The sequence below is a fragment of the Erythrolamprus reginae genome, chromosome 4, assembly GCF_031021105.1.
Source record: "Erythrolamprus reginae isolate rEryReg1 chromosome 4, rEryReg1.hap1, whole genome shotgun sequence".
Classification (NCBI taxonomy): domain Eukaryota; kingdom Metazoa; phylum Chordata; class Lepidosauria; order Squamata; family Dipsadidae; genus Erythrolamprus; species Erythrolamprus reginae.
The window spans coordinates 74,088,410-74,110,491 of record NC_091953.1 but is presented as its reverse complement, the minus strand read 5'-3'; the positions used below and the strand labels follow the sequence as shown (position 1 = coordinate 74,110,491).

Below are 22,082 nucleotides of genomic sequence, written 5' to 3'. Positions count from 1 at the left end.
AGCTCTAATATACCCAAATACAATAGAAACAACCAAAAAAATCAAATATAAAGAAATATTAGATACTAACTGTAGACTCAAAAGCAGGGAAGAATTAATAATACAAAATATAAATATAGATTGGTGGACATATCTACAAATCAAATCTAGATATAAAAAGGATATGGAACAATCAGGTATAGAAAGAACTACCCAACCACTAGACAAACTATTGACAGGCCCAGAAGAAAAAGCAATATCTAAAATATATAAATATCTGATGGAATATGAAAAACCAGAGGAGATAGTCAAAGGTACAATGATTGTGTGGGTGAAAAACGTTGGCCATAATATATATAGAGAGGAATGGGAACAGATTTGGAAGAGAAATATCAAATTAACAAAATCTACAATATACAAAGAAAACCAATATAAAATGCTATACCGTTAGCATCTTCCACCCAAAAGATTAGCCAAAATGCACAAAAATTACAGTCCAATGTGTTGGAAATGTAATAACACTCAAGGCACCTTCTTTCATCTATGGTGGTTATGTCCAGAGACAAGAAAATATTGGAAAAAAATAAATAATTGGTTGTGTCAAATAACAAATACAAAAATAGAATATATGCCAGAGGTTTTTTTTACTGGGTATTATGAGAGGTACCTATTCTAAAAATGTAAAATATTTAAGTTTGCATATTACAACATCTGCAAGGATTGTATTTGCACAGAACTGGAAAAATCTGCAAATACCTGAAGACAATGAAATCATCAAGAAAATATACGAATGTGCAGAGATGGACAGTTTGACAATGGAGCTTAATAATCGAAAAGAATCGGATTATTATGAAACCTGGACAAAATGGTACCAATGGACAAAAAAAAAAGAAACTTAAAAGAAGCATTGAAATAAAATATTAATTTAAAAGCAATTAAAAGACAATATCGATGGGAATGTATATATGATGTAGATTCATCTGTAAATATGATATATTTTTTTAAAAAGAAATAAAAGAGGAAGATATAGAAGACAGAATGGCGGAGTTGATAGGACAAATACTTCAAAAAGATAAAAACTAAATTAAAAGTGAAATATACAAAGCATACAGGATACAAACGAATTATGCCAGGCGCTATCATTTGCCCAGGGAAATACACGTTAGATTTGCAAGAAAAAAGATAAGGGATAGCATTTTTATGGCCACGCGAGGGAAGATTTGGTCATACAAAGGAAGGGATATTAACATACTTAAGCAAGTACCTAGAAGAGTTAGCAAAGGAACGATTACATTTAAATTTCAGATGGATCATTCCAGAAGGAATGGTAATAACCTGGGAGGGAAGGAAGATTAAAGTAGACACTATAGAAGGGGCGCAAGAAGTAAACAAACAACTACAAGGCATAGAGGAAATAACGGAGAGAGAAAGTGAAGACAGATTAGAAGGAATGAGCCAAGATGATAGACAGGAAGAGAGGGAGGAAGTAGAAAAGGAAAGACCCAAAGAAGTGGAAGACCAAGTTCAGAGAGAGGAGGGAGTAAGGGCTAGAACACAAACAGCAGCAAAAACTAACAAGTAAAAATAAAAAGAAGGAAAATAAGTAAAAGAAACAACAAACCAAACAAATGAATAAAGAAATTAAATTAATTTCGATAAATACTAAAGGATTAAATTCCCCGGAGAAAGGGAGAAAAATATGTACAAAATCAATTAAAGAAAAAGCAGGAGACACATATAAAAGAAACAGAAAAAAAATACTTAGAGAATCCAAAATTGGGGGTATTATACACATCATTGGGAAACAAAAAGAAGAAGGGAGTAGCAACGTATATTTAAAAAGAAATAACAGCAAAAGAAACTTATTCAGACCCAAAAGGAAGATTTTTGATTACAGAAATTAAATTAAAAAAAATAAATTTAATAAATATATATGCCCCAAACAAAAAACAAAAAGAATTCTATAAGAAACTACACGATAAAATATTAACTTTGGAGAACAAAAATAATTGCATAATAGGAGATTATAATGGAATTATAGATAAAAATAAAGATTACACTACAGGTAAAAATAAAAATACAAATAGAACTACACTGCCAAACACATTTAAAGATATGGTAGAAGAACTGAATCTGGCAGACTTATGGAGGCTAATACACCCGGAAAAAAAGCAATACACATTCTACTCAACACCACATGGATCTTATTCAAGGATAGACATGGTCTGGACAAGTAGTGAAATGCTACAAGATATTGGAACAGTTGAAATAGATACAAATATTTGGGCGGATCATAACCCATTAGTTGTGACCTGGAACAGGACTAAAAACAATAATAAAAGATGGAAATTAAATCCACACATGCTACTAGAGGAATACTAAAAGAATTACAAAAGAGATTAAACTCTTTTTGGAAGAAAATCAGAAACAACCAACAACTACTCAAAACTTATGGGACACTCTCAAAGCCTATATAAGAGGTATTGCCATAGCATACAACATAGGAAGGAATAAAAAGAGAAGACAGAAATACAACATGTTAATAGAGAACATTAAAAAATTAGAAAAACAACACCAGGAATCACCAGAAAAAAGGAAGTATATGAATCTCTAATGGGCTATAAACATGAGCTAAACCAACTAGATCAACAAGAGTATAGCCAGAATATTAAACTTGCTAGGCAAACATTTTTTGAAAATGCAAATAAACCGAGCAGATGGCTGGCATATAAAATTAAAAAGGAAAAGGAAAATAGAATCATAGATCAATTAACTGATGCAGAAGGGAGATTACAACATAATGAACAAAAATTAAAAGAAATTATCTTAGAATATTATGAGAAATTATATACACAAGAGGAAATCAATACAACTAAAATAAATACTTGCTACAAAACAATGTGATGGAAATAAATGAAGAAGATAGGGAAATGTTAAATAGAGAGATCACTCCAATAGAGCTTCAAAATGCAATTTAAAAACAAAAAAGTAACAAATCATTACCCGGGGGAATATTATAAGTGCTTTGTAGAGACCTTAGAACAATTACAATTAGAAATTTATAACGAAGCATTGTTGAAAGCTAAAATACCTGAAACATGGAAAGAGACATATATCACTATGATACCGAAAGAAGATGCCAATACAAACCAAGTCAGTGACTATAGACCAATTGCCTTCCTAAACACAGATCACAAAATTTTCACCTCAATACTAGCGGAAAGGTTAAAAAAAATACTAAACAAAACCATACACATAGATCAGAATGGTTTTCTACCAACAAGACAAATTAGGAATAACACAAGAATTGTATTAGACATAATAGAATACTACAAAGCACATCCAGAAAAACAAATAGCATTGATCTTTTTGGACGCGCAGAAAGCCTTCGACAACGTGAATTGGCAATACAACAAATGAGATTTGGCCCCAAATTTGAACAACTAATAGATAATATATATACCACTCAGAAAGCCAAAGTAATTGTTAACAATGAAACGACCAAAACATTTCAAATAAATAAAGGAGTTTAGCAAGGATGCCTGCTATCTCCTTTGCTCTTCATATTAGTACTTGCAACATTTGTTAAATGATATTCACAAGGATAACAACATCAAAGGAACAAAAATAAAAAAGAGTATAAATTACAGGCTTTCGCGGACGATTTAGTATTTTTCTTAGAAGAACCGTTAGAGACACGGCAACATTTAATTGGAAAAATAGAAGAATATGGAGAGGCAGCAGGCCTATAAATTAATAAACAGAAAACAAAATTCATGACCAAAAATATGACAAATAAGCAAAATAAGGAATTAGAAATTAAATTAGGATTCACTAACACAAAAAAATTAAACATTTAGGAATAAATTTAACTAATAGATGCTCATCAATAAAAGAAGATAACTACCGTATTTTCCGGCGTATAAGACGACTGGGCGTATAAGACGACCCCCTAACTTTTCCAGTTAAAATATAGAATTTGAGATATACTCGCCGTATAAGACTACCCCTCTTCTGTACATCATAGACCTGACTGAGTCTAGGTCTATGATGTACTTGCATTGAGAAAAAAATCATTTCTGAACATGATAACACAATATTTTAATTACTAATGATGAAGATCTTATTGTTAAAATTATGAATGAATTATTTAGAGAGAGAGAGCCAAGTGGGAGCACTCTTCTGTCTCTCTCTCCATATGTCTCTGTCTATCTGTCTTGTCTGCCTCTCATATTTCTCCTCACCACAATTAAGTTTATTATTATAACTCATCATAATTTGTCAACACAAAAAGGTGAACCTGGCTATTTTTCTTTCTCCTACCATCTATTCTGCAGGTATCTTTCAGTCTAACATGCAGCATGCTGACACCTATGTGAGAATCTATTATGGAATGAGAATCTGTATGTGATATCATGATATGGCAATCCAAACAGCCCATCCATTTTTTCCTCTTTCCGCACTTTCTGTCTTTATCCTCTTGCAATGTCACTTAAACAGATTTTAACTTGTCGGGTTTAATTAGTGACCCTGCCAATTTTCAGTACTGTGCAGTGTGCTATGATACAGAGCAGGATGAATAATATGACCTCAGCTTTTAAAGTTATTTTAAAATGTTGCCTAAGAAATATGGAAAGATGATTCTTTTTGGAGGAAAAGTACATTTTCAATGGTTAAACATAAGAACAAATACAAACAGGCAGAAATAAATGCATCCAGTTTAACATTCAATTTTGCAACCACTAATAATGTTGGTCAAGTAGGTACAAAAATACCTGGAGAAATGATCAAAGTCTGGGAAATGGGACCCTTGTCAGTTAAAAGGAGTGCTGATTTACCACCTGCTAGAGCAGTGATTTTCAACCTTTTTTGAGCCGCAGCACATTTTTTACATTTACAAAATCCTGGGGCACACCACCAACCAAAATTACACAAATCTAATAAATAAATACATACATACATACACACACACACACACACACACACACACACACACACATAAATAACCCCCTCATATATACAATCCCATGTAACATCCCCTTATAAATACAGTCAATCATCAATCATCCCTCCTCAAATTTATACCACTGTCTCATTTCTGGGTTCTTCTCCTGTCTTTCCCCCTTTTCTCTCTTATGTTTCTCATTTCTCTCTCTTCCTCCCTTTTTCCCTCATTCCTTCTCCCTCTCACTTCTCTTTTTCCATCCCTGTCTCTCTTCCCCCCTTACACGTGTGTGTGTGTGTGTGTGTGTGTGTGTATACACACTCGAATCATTTCCAAAACCAGTTGAGGGCTGGGGTTTTTTTCTCTTTTATTCTTTTCAAACACAGGTGTGTGCTGGGGGGGGGGTGTTTCTTATTATTTGGGTGCTTTTTACCATATGCTTCAAGAATCACCTCTCTCCCTCTCTCTTGTTCTCCGCCTTCATTGCTTATTTGATCCCTATGACAATCATTAAGTGTTGTACACATGATTCTTGACAAATGTATCTTTTTCTTTTATGTACGCTGAGAGCATATGCACCAATGCAAATTCCTTGTGTGTCTAATCACACTTGGCCAATAAACTATTCTATTATATTCTATTCACGAGCGGGCGGCTGTCTGGTTTCAATGCAAAAGCGCCTCTCGGAGAAAACGACCACGAAGCGCGCAGGGGAGACTAAGATTGTCCCCGGTTTTGGTACGCGTTCCTTCAGCTACGCTACACATAGACGGGCGAACACCTTTCTAAAGCGCAGGTTGAGAGGCGACGAGGACCAGTGGGGGCGAAACTTCAAGCAGTTCAGAGACAGGCGGAGGAAGAGAGAGTGAGAGGAAGAGTGGGAGAGAGGGAGGGAGAGAAAGAGATGCTCCTCCGTTCCTTTGGGGATCCAGCTAAAGTCGTCCTTGGATTTCCGGCAGGCAGCTCTGCCCTTCCCCCCCCCCCCCCCTTCCCCGGGAGAAGCCGCAGGCGAAGCGCGGGATAGCGCGGGGCTTACAGGTAGGCGGTGAAGGGCCTGAGGCCGGCGGGCACGGAGCCCAGCACCCCTTCGGAGCAGTCAGCGGAGAGCGCCACGCCGTCCTCCTCGCAGTGGAAGAGCGGTGGGCAGAGGAGCATCACCCGCGGCGGCGGCGCCCAAGCCAGAGTGCCGGAGAGCGCCAGGACCAGCCAGCCAGGCAAAAGGCCGCCCGGCCGACCACCCGCAGCCGGCATGCTGGCCGCCGCTTGGCCCTCTCCCTCGGCCCGGGCGGTGTGCGGGAAGGCTCCCCCAGGGCTCTGGCGGCCGGCTACACCTTCCGAAGCTCCCGTGCGCGTCTTGGTCGGCGCCGGCGGGAAGAGGAGGCATGGCTGGATGGTCGCGGTTATTGGGTTTCAGGCGGGCTGGGCTGGGCTGGGCTGGGCGGTGAAGGCACGCGGGGAGGAGCGCGCAGGGGAGACTAAGATTGTCCCCAGTTTTGGTACGTGTTCCTTCAGCTCTCTCCCCGCCGGGCAAGAGGCAAAGGCGGCGGCGGGAGTAGCGGAGGCGAGGCGGAGAAGAAGCGGCGGATAGCTGCGGCAAGGGCTCGTTACGCCGGCTACCCCCCGCAGTTCCTGCCGCCGGGCGTGGCGCTCAACCCCAGCAAAGCCGGCGGCGGGAGCGGCGGCAAAGCGGCGCGGTCCAGCCCTCTAGCCGGCGCCTCGCCAGCTATCCGCCGCTTCTTTCTTCTCCGCCTCGCCTCCACTACTCCCGCCGCCGCCTTTGCCTCTTGCCCGGCGGGGAGAGCAAAGGCGGCGGCGGGAGTAGCGGAGGCGAGGCGGAGAAGAAAGAAGCGGCGGATAGCTGGCGAGGCGCCGGCTAGAGGGCTGGACTTCGCCGCTTTGCTGCCGCTCCCACCGCCGGCTTTGCTGGGGTTGAGCGCCACGCCCGGCGGCAGGAACTGCGGGGGGTAGCCGGCATACGCTCCGGCTAACAAGCCCTTGCCGCGGCTATCCGCCACTTCTTTCTTCTCCGCCTCGCCTCCGCTACTCCCGCCGCCACCTTTGCTCTCCCTGCCGGGCAAGAGGCAAAGGCGGCGGCGGGAGTAGCGGAGGCGAGGCGGAGAAGAAAGAAGCGGCGGATAGCTGCGGCAAGGGCTCGTTATGCCGGCTACCCCCCGCAGTTCCTGCCGCCGGGCGTGGCGCTCAACCCCAGCAAAGCCGGCGGTGGGAGCGGCAGGAAAGCGGTGAAGTCCAGCCCTCTAGCCAGTGCCTCGCCAGCTATCCGCCGCTTCTTTCTTCTCCGCCTCGCCTCCGCTACTCCCGGCGCCGCCTTTGCTCTCCCCACCGGGCAAGAGGCCGGGCGAGCAGGCCGAGGCGCTGGAACGGCGGGCAGGTGGCGCTCGGCACCCGGAATCCCGTCTTCTCGCCACCGCCCGAGCTCCCTCCGGAGCCTGGAATCAGTATCCGGCGTATAAGACGACCCCCCACTGTGGAAAAGATTTTCAGGGGTTAAAAAGTCGTCTTATACGCCGGAAAATACGGTATATAAAATTAGTAAATCAAACCAAAGTAGAATTAGGAAAATGGGGGAACCTACAACTATCATTGATAGGAAGAATAGCATCTATTAAAATGAGTATACTTCCTAAATTTCTATACCTATGTCAAACCATTCCAATAAAACTGAACTCCAAATTTGTTTCTGAATTAAATAAAATAATATCTAAATTTATATGGCAAGGTAAAAAACCAACAATAAAGATAGTAGATTTACAAGATATAAAGAGTAGAGGGGGATTTGGAATGCCAGACTGGAAAATGTACTATAAAGCAGCTTCATTGATGTGGATAAATGAATGGTTCAATCTAGATAATAAATGAATTTTACAATTGGAAGGCCATGATTTAGAGAAAGGTTGGCACGCTTATTTATGGGACACAGGAGATAAAATACCGAAATATTTTAATAGACATTTAATTAGACAATCTTTATTGAAAACATGGAAAGAGATCAGACAGAAACATTATATAAAAATACCAAATTGGATATCCACAATGGAAGCCCTCATCTATTATGGATTGGTGGACTTACCTTCAAATCCAATCAAGGTATAAAAAAGATATGGAACAAACAGGTATAGAAAGAGTTACCCAACCAGTAGACAAATTACAGACAGGCCCGGAAGAAAAAGCAATATCAAAGATTTATAAATATTTGATGGAACATGAGAGACCAGAGGAGATAGTCAAAGGTACAATGATTGCTTGGGTGAAAAACTTTGGCACAATATATATCTAGAGGAATGGGAACAAATCTGGAAGAGAAATATCAAATTGACCAAATCCACAACGTACAAAGAAAATCAATAAAAAATGCTACATCGTTGGCATCTCCCGTCCAAAAGACTAGCTAAAATGCATAAAAATAATAGTTCAATGTGCTGGAAATGCAATAAGACACAAGGCACCTTCTTTCATCTATGGTGGTTATGTCCAGAGACAAAAAACCTTTTAAAACAGCCTGGGGGCTTCTCGGCGGCCTCCCAAACGCCGAACCCGGAAGTTCGGGTTCGGCGTTCGGGAGGTCGCTGAGAAGCCCCCAGGCTGTTTTAAAAGGTGATAGCTGGGCGGCAGCGTTTTTTGCGGGGGGGGGTTTTTTGGTTGCACGGATTAATTGATTTTACATTGTTTCCTATGGGAAACAATGTTTCGTCTTACGAACCTTTCGTCTTACGAACCTCCCCCTGGAACCAATTAGGTTCGTAAGACGAGGTATGACTGTATATGGAAAAAAGGTAGCACAGGATGAATGATATATAACAGAATAAATTGGATAAATAATTAGAAAAATTTGATTAATTTGACTAAGAATTTGGCATCTGATATTATATTGTATTATATTTTAATTTGAGGTATGTAAATTGGAATCTCTATAAGGTGTGATAAACAATAAAAAAATTATACCCCCCCAATATTAATAAAAAATCTTAAGGATACAAGCAACAAGTTACAGTTATACAGTCATAAGTTGGAGGAAATGGGTGATAGGAATGATGAGAAAAAACTAGTAGTAATAGTAGTGCAGACTTATTAAATAGTTTGGCAAGTGTTGAGGGAATTATTTGTTTAGCAGAGTAATGGCATTCGGGAAAAAACTGTTCTTGTGTCTAGTTGTGTTGGTATTATTCTGTCTCTGTCTCTTTCTTTCTTTCTTTCTTTCTTCTCTCTCTCTCTCTCATACACACACCATAGCAGATATAGGTAATGGCCTTAAAGAGCAAGAGAATAGCTGCTACTAAGGCACCAGTCTATCAGCACTCCCGATAGATCAGATGGGAAACACAACCAGATGAGCTAATTCTACCTATAAGGATACATTAATAGAATCTTGGAAGTTTGATAACAGAAACCTTCATCTCCTGAGAAGATGAAGGTTCCTTTCTGAGTTTCTTTCTGTTCTCATTATGCATTCTTTTTTTAAAAATATTTTTTAATTGATTTTTAACAATTTAACATCACACAACATAAAACAGTGCGTAGTGAATTGTGCCCACCACCCCGACATACACACATTCCCCACCACCAAATTGGGGGTATTTCTTGTATAGTCCACTTAACCCAAGAGCAATATATCTGTTTACATATTATAGAGTGATTCCAATTTATTTCTTGTAGCTTGGTCTCGGATTCTGCTCGTCATATATCGTCTTACCTTGTCCCACCGTCCCATCAGCTGTCCCAACTCAGTTTCATTATCCAAATTTATCCTTTTTTCCATAATTTCAAATTGAATATGGTCCACCATGTACCTATACCAATTTTGCATTGTCCATTTTGTCGCATCCTTCCAACCCAGAAGTATTACTGCCTGAGCGCTTTCTATTGCTGCTTTTTTTATTTCTCTAAATTCTCCCATCGCATTACTTTTTACTAGTACTGCCATTTCCTTAGTGATTGTCCATTGTATATTTAACATTCTATTGATATCCTCTTTCACTTTTTGCCAAAATTCCTGCACTATCGGGCATTCCCAAAACATATGCATAAACACTCCTTTGTCTTGACAACCATGCCAACAATTCCCCCTGACATTCTGCTGAAAATGTGTGAGTTGAACGGGAGTGAAATACCACTTATGTAATATTTTCCTTCTCATTTCCCTGATTCTTGTATTTTTAATTTTCCTTATATCTTCTACTATATTTTCCATTTCTTGTACCTCTACTAATATCTCATTTTGCCACCATTTAGTCAATCCATCGATTGTGTCCCCGTCTGACTGCACTAGCAATTTGTATATATTAGTTGCTTGCGCCTTTATCCCCTCACTTTTTTCTCTTATTATTTTCTCTAACCCTGTCTCCTCCCTCCATAATACTTCTTTATTCTCCCTTTCATTTAGATATTTACATATTGCATTTATTTGTAGCCACCTTCCCTTACCGAACCACCATTCTATAGGATTTCTACTTGGCCTGCCATCTTTCTCGTATAACTGTTCTATCTTAGTTCCCTTCAACTCTCCTATAACCCTATTTAAATTAATTTCATTTTCTCTATTTATTACATAAGGCGATGACAGTTTAGATTTATATAATCCTATTTTCCCCTGCCATTTTTTCCAAATTTCCATAGTCCCTTTCACTGGGCCTATTAATTTACCTATATCACTCCTATTCCACTTTCTAAAAATTAATTCTCTATTGTTCATCCCGTTTATCTGTTTTTCCAATTTTGCCCATTTATTTTCACCTAATTGCAACTCCATTAACCTTTCCATTTGAAAAGCTTCCCTATACAGCTCCAAACATGGAACTCCCCATCCCCCCTCTTTTTCATTCGCAATTAACCACTTTTTTCTTATTCTTGGTCTCTTGTCTTCTTCAATCCAATAATTTAGTTTTTTGTCCCACTCTTTAACCTTACATACCGATAGCCCCCTCGACAGCACCTGAAATAGGTACATCATCTTGGGAGCTATCATCATTTTTAAAGCTCTTATTTTAGAGAGTCTCCTTAGCTTTTTATCTTTCCAGCTCCTCATCTGTTTCAACATTTTCCTCCATATTAATCTATAATTAATCTCTTCAATTTTTGCTGGGTTTTTCAATAACCAAATTCCCAAATATTTTATTTTTTTAAGTCCTAATTTCAACCCTGATTCTTTCCTAATTTCTATCTGTTCTCTTGGATCTATATTTAAACACATAATCTCTGATTTTTCCATATTAACCGACAGTCCCCATTCCTGCTTAAACTCTTGTAAAATATTTATTATACCTTTAATCATCTCCATCGGGGTCTGGGTCAATATAATTGCATCATCTGCAAATAAATTTATTTTCATTTCTAATTCCCCTATTCTATATCCTGCCCAATGTTATCTTGTCTTATCTTATTAGCTAAGATCTCTATTGCTATTACGAATAATTTTGGAGATAAAGGGCATCCCTGCTTGGTGCCGTTTAATATTTTAATACTCTGCGTTCTTTGTCCATTCACTCTTATGTATGCTTCATTTCCTTTATAAATCTCTTTTATAGTTTCACAAAATTTCCCCCCCCCCATATTTAGTTCATTACATAATTTATATAAATAGCTATGGTTAACTTTATCGAACGCTTTATAAACATCTAATTTCAAAATTCCCAATTTCCTTTTAGTAGCGGTAGCATGGTGCATCACATTCATTGCATTTCTAATTGGTTCACTTATTTTCCTTCCTTTCACGAATCCATATTGATCCTCTTCAATTATTTTTGGTAAAATATTTTCTAATCTATTTGCCAGTATTTTCATAAATATTTTATAATCCTGATTTGCCAAACTGATCGGACGGTAAGACCCAGGCTCTCTTAAATCTCGACCCATCTTCGGAATGGTAACAATTTCTGAAAGCTTCCATGTTTGCGGGATATCACGATTTAACAATATATTATTAAACAATTTCCCCAAATGCGGCAACAACACATTCACATAAGTTTTATAGAATTCCCCTGTAAACCCATCTGGGCCCGGTGCTTTGGCTTGTTTTAACCCTTTAATTACTCTAGCAATTTCATCTTGTGTAATTTCTGCATTCAAAATTTGTTTATCTTCTTCACTTACTATTTTCCCAACCTTGAGGACTCCTATCTTCACTTGCTCCTCTTTATACAAATCTTCATAATATTTCCTCATTATCTCCTCTAACTGGTCATTACCATATCTAACCACTCCACTAGTATCCCTCAATGCTAAAATACATGATTTTTCTTTCCTCTTCTTCAGATATCTCACCATTTGCTGCATTGATCTTGTCCCCCAGCTCTGTATTTTTTTGTCGCATCGTCATTCTCATCTTGTTCCATTTAATCTCATCATACACCATCAACTGTTTCTTTTTCAATTTCAATAAACTATTCCAATCTCTACTTTTTGTTAATCTTAACTGCTCTTGTATCAAATCTATTTCCCTTATCTTCCTTTCCCTCTCTCTACCCCACCTCTTCCTAATATCTGCTTCCATACATATACATTGTCCCCTCATGAAGGCCTTACATGCATCCCATACAATTGATTGTTTAATACCACCCACATCATTAATTCTAAAATATTCTGATAACTCTGTTTGCAATTTCTCTTTATCTTGTTCCCTAGCAGTTACAACTGCATTATATCTCCAAATTCTTTGATTACGTTCCTGACCTATTTCCAATTCTGCCAATAGTGGGGCATGATCTGATATCCATATACTTTTAATGTCTACTTTTTTAACTTGTATATTGCCTCCCCTATTCATTAATATGTAGTCTATGCAGCTAAATGTATGATATCTTGCTGAATAATATGTAGCTCTGTTTAAAATATCTGCATGTAGATCCACCATATTAAGTCTGTTTAAATGTAACATCCTGCTATTTGCAGTCCCATTTGTTAATTGCATATTAAAATCTCCTGCCAAAAAAGTTGAGCCCTCCGTAAAGTTGTCTAACTTCTTCTTAGTATTTATTATAAATTGTTTTGTTTTCACATTTGGGGCATAAATTGCTGCTAATGTCAGCTTCTTTTGATTTATTTTCCCTTTAACAAATATCCACCTTCCTTCTCTGTCTTTCTGAATTCCCACCTCTTCAAAATTAACCCTCTGATGAATCAGAATCGCTGTGCCTCGGCTTTTTTGTGTTCCTCTCGACTCAAACACCCATTTCCAATTTCTATCATTAATCAAGTTATCCCTTCTTCCCCTTCTTTTATGTGTTTCTGTCAAAATCATAATATCCACCTTGTATTGCTTAGCCATCCTTAATATCCTAAAACGTTTCAAATCCGATCCCAAACCATTCACATTTAAAACCATTATCTTACACTCCGTCATAATATACCAAAATCACCCTTTTCCCCTCTTGTTTTGCCCTTGGTTTATTTTTTCCCCCTTTCTTTACCCCTATTACCCCCCGAACGTGCCTCCCCCTGTGCTCCCCCCACTGAGAGGGGAGAAGACAAGAAAAAAACTTGCCCATACATGAGGCACATTATCTGGATTGCGTTCCCACTCAACTAGCTCCTCTTTCAACCCTTTTTAATTTTAATAAAGAGAAAATTTCTCCCCCCCCCTCCTTTCCCTTTAAATAATTCCTTTTTTAATTTTAAATTCTTAAACCACCTTTTTCTCCCCCTTAGACTTCCCCCACTGAATGACAGATATACAGGAATCCGAATGCATCTCCAAGAAAAATAATAATAATAATAATAATAATAATAATAATAATAATAATAATAATAATAATAATAATAATAATAACAACAACAATAATAGTAATAGTAATAATTCTTTTCCTTTTTTTTTTCCCCACAACAAGACAAGGGACCAAACACCATCACTTTCTGGCTCTCTTCTCACGCAGAGCCCGTGTTTTTCTCTGCTCCTTTCTGATGGCCTCCACCTGCCCGCTTAACTCCTTCAGCTGCTCTTCCCTTCATCTTTCCTCCTCGTCTGGGGTACTCCGACCGTCAAAAGCCTTCATATGCTAGTGCTCCAGTTTCATCAAACTTAATCCCCAGTTGATCCAATAAAGCCTTTCCCTCCTCCAATGAACGTGCTCTGTACATTTTATTGTCCTGGAACACCAAGATGGCCACTGGGTAGCCCCAGCTAAATCTGGTTCCACTTTGATATAACCGGCTTGCAATTGATTTCAAAACAGCTCTCGTTCTCAAGGTTTCCCAGGAAAGATCCCTCAGAACCCTTATCTCATTTCCGTCTTGTTTAAGGCTCGTAGAAGTCTTCAAAGTTTTATACATCATCTCTGCTTTTTTTTCACTGAGGAAAGCGACGATTATATCCCTCTGCCTCCCGTCTCTTCTGGGGGCCGCCCAGTGAACTCGCAACAATTCTTCCAAGCTGACATGTACGCCTGTCTGTTTATTTAACCAAGCACAGACAGCTTCTGTTAACTTTAAATCAGAGGCTGAATCCATTCTGAACCCACGTAAACGCAAATTCCTCCTTCTCTGTCGGTCCTCTAAATTTGCGATTCTATCATTTATTTGTTTTATTTTTCCATTGTAATCCATCACTTGTTTCTCAACTTTCAGTATCTTTCCAGCAGAGGATTCCTCCTCCTTTTTAATTTGCTTTACTTCTGAATCCAGCTGTTCCATTTTAGTTTCTACTTTATTAAATCTCTGTTCAAATCCAGTGCAAATGTCCAGCAATTTATCCAGTTTTTTTTCAATGTTCGCTAAGCTGGAAACGTCTTCTTTTTTCCCTCCCTCCGCCATTTTAAGATTTATTGTACTCACTTATCACTTCCTTGTTACAGCGAAAGCACCTCCGTCTTTGCTTGAAATCGTAAATCTTCAAATTCTCTTTGATGCCCACAGATTCCTGTACCTCCTATTTTTTTCTAAGAAGGATTTATAGTATTTTTAAGGGAGAGAAAACTCTTTACATTATATATTTATTCGGAGCCAGAGGTGAAATGCCTAGAAACCAATTCGGCACATGCGCAATCCCCTCATTATGCATTCTGAAGGCTATGTCCTCTTATCCGATTATTTGCTATCCAGCATATTTTTCTCTCCCATCTCCCAAGCTCATTTTTACACACAGTTACAGAGTTGGAAAGGAAGAAAAATTGACAAAACATATGAGGCAAGCATATCAATGTCACAGAAAGATAAAATAAAATGGGAAGTACATTCAGACTTGCAAGGTTCTATTACTATGTTTATTACAGTAAAAGTAGTACTAACCTGTATGACATCTACTGTATCTTGTTGGTCTCCCCCCCACACACACACACACACACTGAACATACAGGTTAAAATTGTACCTGATAGATTATTTTCTTATAGTTAATAATTGTAAATAATAAATGTAGAGTTTGCATATTTCTTTTATTAATTTTCCAGTTATTCAGTAATGATCAAAATTGTTTATTCATTCATTTAAGTGCTTGACTGGTGGAAAAAATGGAGGTATTCATTGCACTGATGTAACCAATGCCAGTAGGACAATGTTGTTTAACATTCATTCATTAGAGTGGGATGATGAGCTCTGCAAGTAAGTAACTTACTTCTACATATTTTCAATAATATGTTTTAATGTATGCCTCCCAGACTCACTTGGTATGAGGTGGGCAGTCATATAAATTTGACAAATAAATAAAAATTGTATTTAACATGTCAGATTAAAACTTTAATCTGATTTTCTTAGAAATAAGAATTTTTACAGCAGAATAATTAATTTTAACAGCTGTTAAAATTAACATCTTATTGTCCCCTCAGAACTTTCTGTGGAGAGAATCATAAGGACAACTTTGCAAAGATGATTCACTAGAGTCACTGAGCCATCTGATCTTTTATTGTTCCCTTTAGAACAGGGGTGTCAAACTGGTGGGCTGTAGACCGGATATGTCACACATAGGCCATGCCCACCCCAGCTCTGCAAAAGGAAAAAACATTGCAAAACATCATGTAATGGCAACGTGACGCTGTGAGTTTTGGCAGCGGGCTCCGGAATCACTAGCATTCGCCGGCTCTGGTGCTTTCTGAACTGTGGGGGTTGGAAGAAGGCGCAAATGAAGTGCTTTAGCAAGCAGGCAATTTTTTTTTGTCCCCGTGGTGATGTCATGATATGGTGACCCGGGAGCAGCAAGGCCCTTCAAATTTACGTATTCAAAGCTCAAATCGAGTTTTAGTGTAGCTGGCTGTGCTACAGGCTTGGGGGGAATCAGGCGAGAGAGCATTAGAGCGAAATGGAGGAAGATCCCAACTTACACCGAAATTTGGCTTACGATCCACCGTAGGAACGGATCGACGTTGTAAGTCGGGGACCCCTGTATCTTGATTCTGGCTCCTTTGATTATGTAACACGAATTTTGTTCCCAGCTTTTAAATGTTATATTCCAATTGCTTATGTCTAAAACAAATTAAAAATTGCTTACATTCATCATAAACTTCGCTTTTGTGACCACGGCAACGAAAATTATGCATTTTTAGTATAGAAACAGATGGTTTTGCATCTTCTCATTTATACAGTCAGACTAAGAACACTATATGCATATACCAAAAACTGTTCAGAAGTGTGCGGATTTCCGAGATTTATGACTCTACTGCAAATCAGTTTCACAAATCAATCCTCAAATATAGTCGCCCATCATGTTTTTGTTATATTGTCCTTGGTAACGGTGTTCAAAGTTCATAATGTCCTGGTGAAAGCACTCGCCTTGCTCCTCTGAATAAGCTTCCCTGTTCTCTTTGAACTTATCAAGATGAGCATCAAGGATATGGATTTTGACTGACATCCTGCTGTCCATTGCAGCATAGTTCTTTATCAGAGTCTGAACTTCCTCTGATCTGTGACATGGACGTTTTCATCTAACAAGTTCCATTGCTTGAGCCTTGATGTCAGAAGCTCAGCGTTGGACTTGGTGAGACCAAGGTCTCTGATCAGATCGTTGAGGACTTTTTGGTTAGGGTAGTATGGCTTCCGCTCCTCATCTGCAAATGAAGAGAAATCGTGAACTTCAATGTCTTCCATGGTGTCTGACCTGCTGCTTTCTTTTGAAGGTGGTGTAGCTCTGTCTGGAGATGTTGGTACAGGAAGTTCAGGGCAGTGTGGTACTGGGGCAATAGATGATGTCAGGATATGTTACAGGCGGTGCATTTTTGCCAGTGCAACGTTTGGAAGGGTCCACCATGCAGAAGTAGCAATTGGTTGAGTGATCAGTCGGTTCACGCCAAATTCTTGGAATAGCAAAATGCATGGCTCTCTTCTCTCCTCTGAACCAACCTATAAGCAAACAAAATAATATTTGGATTGAGAATTTGATTTAGGCCTATTTCACACTAATGACTAGTGACATTTACAATATTAACACAGTTAATCTGCTATTTAAGAGAGTAGCATTTATCCACTTACCTTCAAAAGTTTTCTTGCAGTGCTCACATTTGAAATGAGAAGCCCATGGTTTGTCTCCGTCACCAACAGGCATGCCGAAGTATGCTTTGTAGGCCTCACACATCTTAGCAGATGCTTCCACAGAGTACTTTTTCGCTCTTGTCTTTATAAACTGGCCACGTGCGTAGCAAAATGCGTCTGCTGGATGTATGCAACCTCTTGATGCCATCTAAATTGACTAAGTTGCTGTGTAAAGGATGTCTCTCCAGACTTCATAAAAATGGTATTTATTCCATGCAGTATTAAAGTACAAGAGTGTACTGAGGATTCAACAGAGCAAGATTGATCACCCGGTACCAGAGTAACACACAATATATACATTTACATTCCTAAGCTCCTCCTGTAATGGGTGTGGGGTGAAGTGTGAATACTGTTGTTATCAGAACCTGAATAGATATTGAATTCACACCTGTCTGTCTAGGTCAGAGGTCCCCAACCTTTTTAGCACCAGGGACCGGCTTTAAGTTAGACGAGTTTTCTACGGCCCGGTGGGGGGGGGGCTTTGGTCATATGGGGGTGGGGTTATGGAGGGGTGGAGCTTAGTGACGCAGCCCTCCACACTTCTCCACAGGGCAGGGAGAATGAGGAGGCTCCTTTGGCGGCTGGGGGCTGCCTGGCTTTGTGATTTTGACTGGGGGGGGAACTTAGGAAGGTCCTACTTCTCCCCCCCCAGCCAAAAACTCAAAGCCTATCTGCTCCAGAAACTTGGCGATCGCGCCCCACCGCCGCCGCCTCCTCCGTTTCCCCCAACGGCAAGCAATCTAAACGCGGGAAGGGCATTCCGGCGCTTCCCTTCAGCCTCAGAAGCCCCCTCGACGCTGGAGGGATGGTTATGAGGGGAGCGAGCGAGGAGAAGAAGACGTCCCACTCATCGCTCCTGAGGGAACGGGCGAGGGCGTCGGAGACCCAAAGCCCATCCTGTGTGGAGGGAGACGGAGCCAAGCGGGGCCACCCGGAGACCTTTTCCCGTCTTCTTCTCCTCGCTCGCTCCCCTCACAGCCAGCAGCCCCGCTCGCGGGGGGATGCCCGTTCGTAGCTACCAGCCCGCCAAGCGTCGAGGGGGCTTCCGAGGCTGAAGGGAAGAGCCGGAATGCCCTTCCCGGGTTTAGATTGCTTGCTGTTGGGGAAAACGGAGGAGGCGGCGGTTCTTTTCTCCTCGCTCCAGAAAGTAGGCGATCGCGCCCCACCGCCGCCGCCGCCTCCTCCGTTTTCCCCAACAGCAAGCAATCTAAACCCGGGAAGGGCATTCCGGCTCTTCCCTTCAGCCTCGGAAGCCCCCTCGACGCTTGGCGGGCTGGTAGCTACGAACGGGCATCCCCCCGCGAGCGGGGCTGCTGGCTATGAGGGGAGCGAGCGAGGAGAAGAAGACGGGAAAAGGTCTCCGGGTGGCCCCGCTTGGCTCCGTCTTCCTCCACGCAGGATGGGCTTTGGGTCTCCGACGCCCTCGCCCGTTCCCTCAGGAGCGATGAGTGGGACGTCTTCTTCTCCTCGCTCGCTCCCCTCATAACCATCCCTCCAGCGTCGAGGGGGCTTCCGAGGCTGAAGGGAAGAGCCGGAATGCCCTTCCCGGGTTTAGATTGCTTGCTGTTGGGGAAAACGGAGGAGGCGGCGGTTCTTTTCTCCTCGCTCCAGAAAGTAGGCGATCGCGCCCCACCGCCGCCGCCGCCTCCTCCGTTTTCCCCAACAGCAAGCAATCTAAACCCGGGAAGGGCATTCCGGCTCTTCCCTTCAGCCTCGGAAGCCCCCTCGACGCTGGAGGGATGGTTATGAGGGGAGCGAGCGAGGAGAAGAAGACGTCCCACTCATCGCTCCTGAGGGAACGGGCGAGGGCGTCGGAGACCCAAAGCCCATCCTGCGTGGAGGAAGACGGAGCCAAGCGGGGCCACCCGGAGACCTTTTCCCGTCTTCTTCTCCTCGCTCGCTCCCCTCACAGCCAGCAGCCCCGCTCGCGGGGGGATGCCCGTTCGTAGCTACCAGCCCGCCAAGCGTCGAGGGGGCTTCCGAGGCTGAAGGGAAGAGCCGGAATGCCCTTCCCGGGTTTAGATTGCTTGCTGTTGGGGAAAACGGAGGAGGCGGCGGTTCTTTTCTCCTCGCTCCAGAAAGTAGGCGATCGCGCCCCACCGCCGCCGCCGCCTCCTCCGTTTCCCCCAACAGCAAGCAATCTAAACCCGGGAAGGGCATTCCGGCTCTTCCCTTCAGCCTCGGAAGCCCCCTCGACGCTTGGCGGGCTGGTAGCTACGAACGGGCATCCCCCCGCGAGCGGGGCTGCTGGCTATGAGGGGAGCGAGCGAGGAGAAGAAGACGGGAAAAGGTCTCCGGGTGGCCCCGCTTGGCTCCGTCTTCCTCCACATGGGCTTTGGGTCTCCGACGCCGCGGACCGGCTGGAAAACCCCAACGGCCCGGTCCCGGTCCGCGGACCGGCGGTTGGGGACCTCTGGTCTAGGTCAATTCCCCTTTGTCTGTGATAGCCATTGCCCACTTAGTGTGCAATTCTAATCAATTAGATCCTGTCTCTCAGGAAGGGCTATAGTGGCCCTATATAACTGTAGTTATATAGCTACCTACAATTCTGTACAGTCCCAGAAAGTTCTATATAATTCTGGACAGTTCTAGAAACTTCTTGATAGTTCTCACAATTCCAGAAGCTTCTTAAGTATCTTGAAATATTGCGAATATCCTTAAAAATAGATCAATTTCAAAATATCATTGTGCTGACCACAAAAGCAAAGTTTACAGGGAATAATAACTTTTTTCTATTCATTTAAGGTACAAACAATCAGGAAAACACACTTAACAACTGGGAACAAAAATGTTTTTGAAAATAGTTACATGGTGAACAGTTTCCAAAGATCCTGGAGCCAAGCAGCTGCTGCTAAATTGCAACTTTATATCTTTTCCTGGCTACCCAATATTTTGATGGGCTATGAATGTGCACTAGTTGATCCCAAACAGCAGACCATCAATTTAGATGTGCAAGAGAACTTTCCAGCTTTACCCAGGAACACTTATTTAGCTTTTTTGCATATATCCAGCCAGCTGGATATCTCAGTGGCATAACAATCCCAAAATTCAGAAGGACCTTTTCCTTAGCCAGATTTAATGTTCTCTCAACAGCAATTACTGAAGGAAGTTATCAAAATATCCCCTTGAAGCAGAAGCTATTATGTCCATATGGTGGAGAAATAATTGAATCAATGGAATACTGTATTGTCTCTCTATGCAGGTGCTAGCCAGGAATTATTATTACTACTCTTTACAAAACATATGCCCATTCCAATTTGTTTTTCCTCAAGATAAATCTGATTTTATTTCCTTGACGACAGCTACGTACTGTGCTATAGTCTGCAAAATGCATCATAGTGTTAACTTTAGCCTTTAAAATACATTTTAAATAACTATATTTTTCCTTTTATCTTAAATGACTCTTCTGTTTTATTCTATGATCAAATAAAGATTCCTTATACATTTTTATATTTTAAATAGATGTGTGTGTGTGTGTGTGTGTGTATATATATATCACATGTTTGTTGCTGAAATTTTAAAATTAAGGGAGACTAGGATGGCACCATTTCGACCTTGTTTCGGCCTTATATTATATTTTATATATATATTTATATATACATATACATATACCAAGGTAAATTTTGTATTGGTGTTTTCTATAAATATAGAATTTCAAATAATAAATGATTTGATTTAATTTGAAATGTTTTCAAATGTATCAGAAATATAAAAATGAAAAGAAGTGAAAACTTTTTATTTTTACCAGCAAGGAAGAATTCACACTAACTTTTAAAAAATACTTCTAGTTTTTTTGAAATTCCCATGGAAATGCTTCCCAAAGTGCGAAGTTCCTCAGAAATCTATGGATTACTGGTATGTATTTAAATGTTAAGTAAATAGATTTATGTTAAGTAAATAGATTTACTTAATCGATGTTGCACATGTGGTTTGTACTTAGCAGCTCATGTAAATTGAAATATATTTTATGAAACAAGTTTTATCTAACAGGAAGGATGTTATTACCATTATTATTTATTTATTTGAATTTATAAGTCACCGAACTATAATGAAATCTGGATAATATACAAAACTGGATGAGCCATTAAAAAAAATTAAATCAGTCAGATAGCCCAGACTAAAATAATCTTATATAGCCACACAGACAGGAACCCCACACAAAGAATTATACATCAAAGCTAGGTTTTCCAACCTGTTGTGAGCTGTCAGAATCATTGAGAGTGATACCTCATCTTGCGAACCCCTCGTCATATGAACTTTTCAAGATTCAAACCCAGGGTTTAAGATTTTTTTGCCTCTTCTTCTGAACTATTTTCACCTTATAAACCCAAGCCGCCACTGCTGGGATGCCCCGCCTCTGGACTTCTGTTGCCAGCCGAAAGCTCCCCTCACTGGGAAACCCCACCTCCGGACTTCCGTTGCCAGCGAAGTGCCTGTTTTTGTACTGCTGGGATTCCCCTGAGGCTCCCCTCCATGGGAAACCCCACCTCTGGACTTCTGTGTTTTTGCGATGCTGCAGAGGAATCCCAGCCGGGGAATCCCAGCAGCGCAAAAACAGGCACTTCGCTGGCAACGGAAGTCCGGAGGTGGGGTTTCCCAGTGAGGGGAGCTTCAGCGAAATCGCAGCATCGCAAAAACACAGAAGTCATTGAAAACCCACTGCAATTTTGCTGAGGCTCCCCTTGCTGGGAAAAC

At 41.0% G+C, this 22,082-nt stretch overlaps 1 protein-coding gene across 9 annotated transcripts in view; it reads left to right on the top strand.

Moving 5' to 3' along the window:
* The window catches only part of GK (glycerol kinase), a 238,951-nt gene that overhangs the window by 142,632 nt on the left and 74,237 nt on the right, over positions 1-22,082 (top strand). For 8 of the 9 annotated variants that reach the window (XM_070750605.1, XM_070750603.1, XM_070750598.1 and 5 more), the window contains 2 exons: positions 15,358-15,467; positions 21,176-21,242. The exons of the other annotated variant lie outside the window; for it this stretch is intronic. In XM_070750605.1, coding sequence (XP_070606706.1) covers positions 15,358-15,467; positions 21,176-21,242 — 177 coding nt within the window. The remainder of the gene's footprint in view (positions 1-15,357; positions 15,468-21,175; positions 21,243-22,082) is intronic. 9 annotated transcript variants of the gene reach the window in all.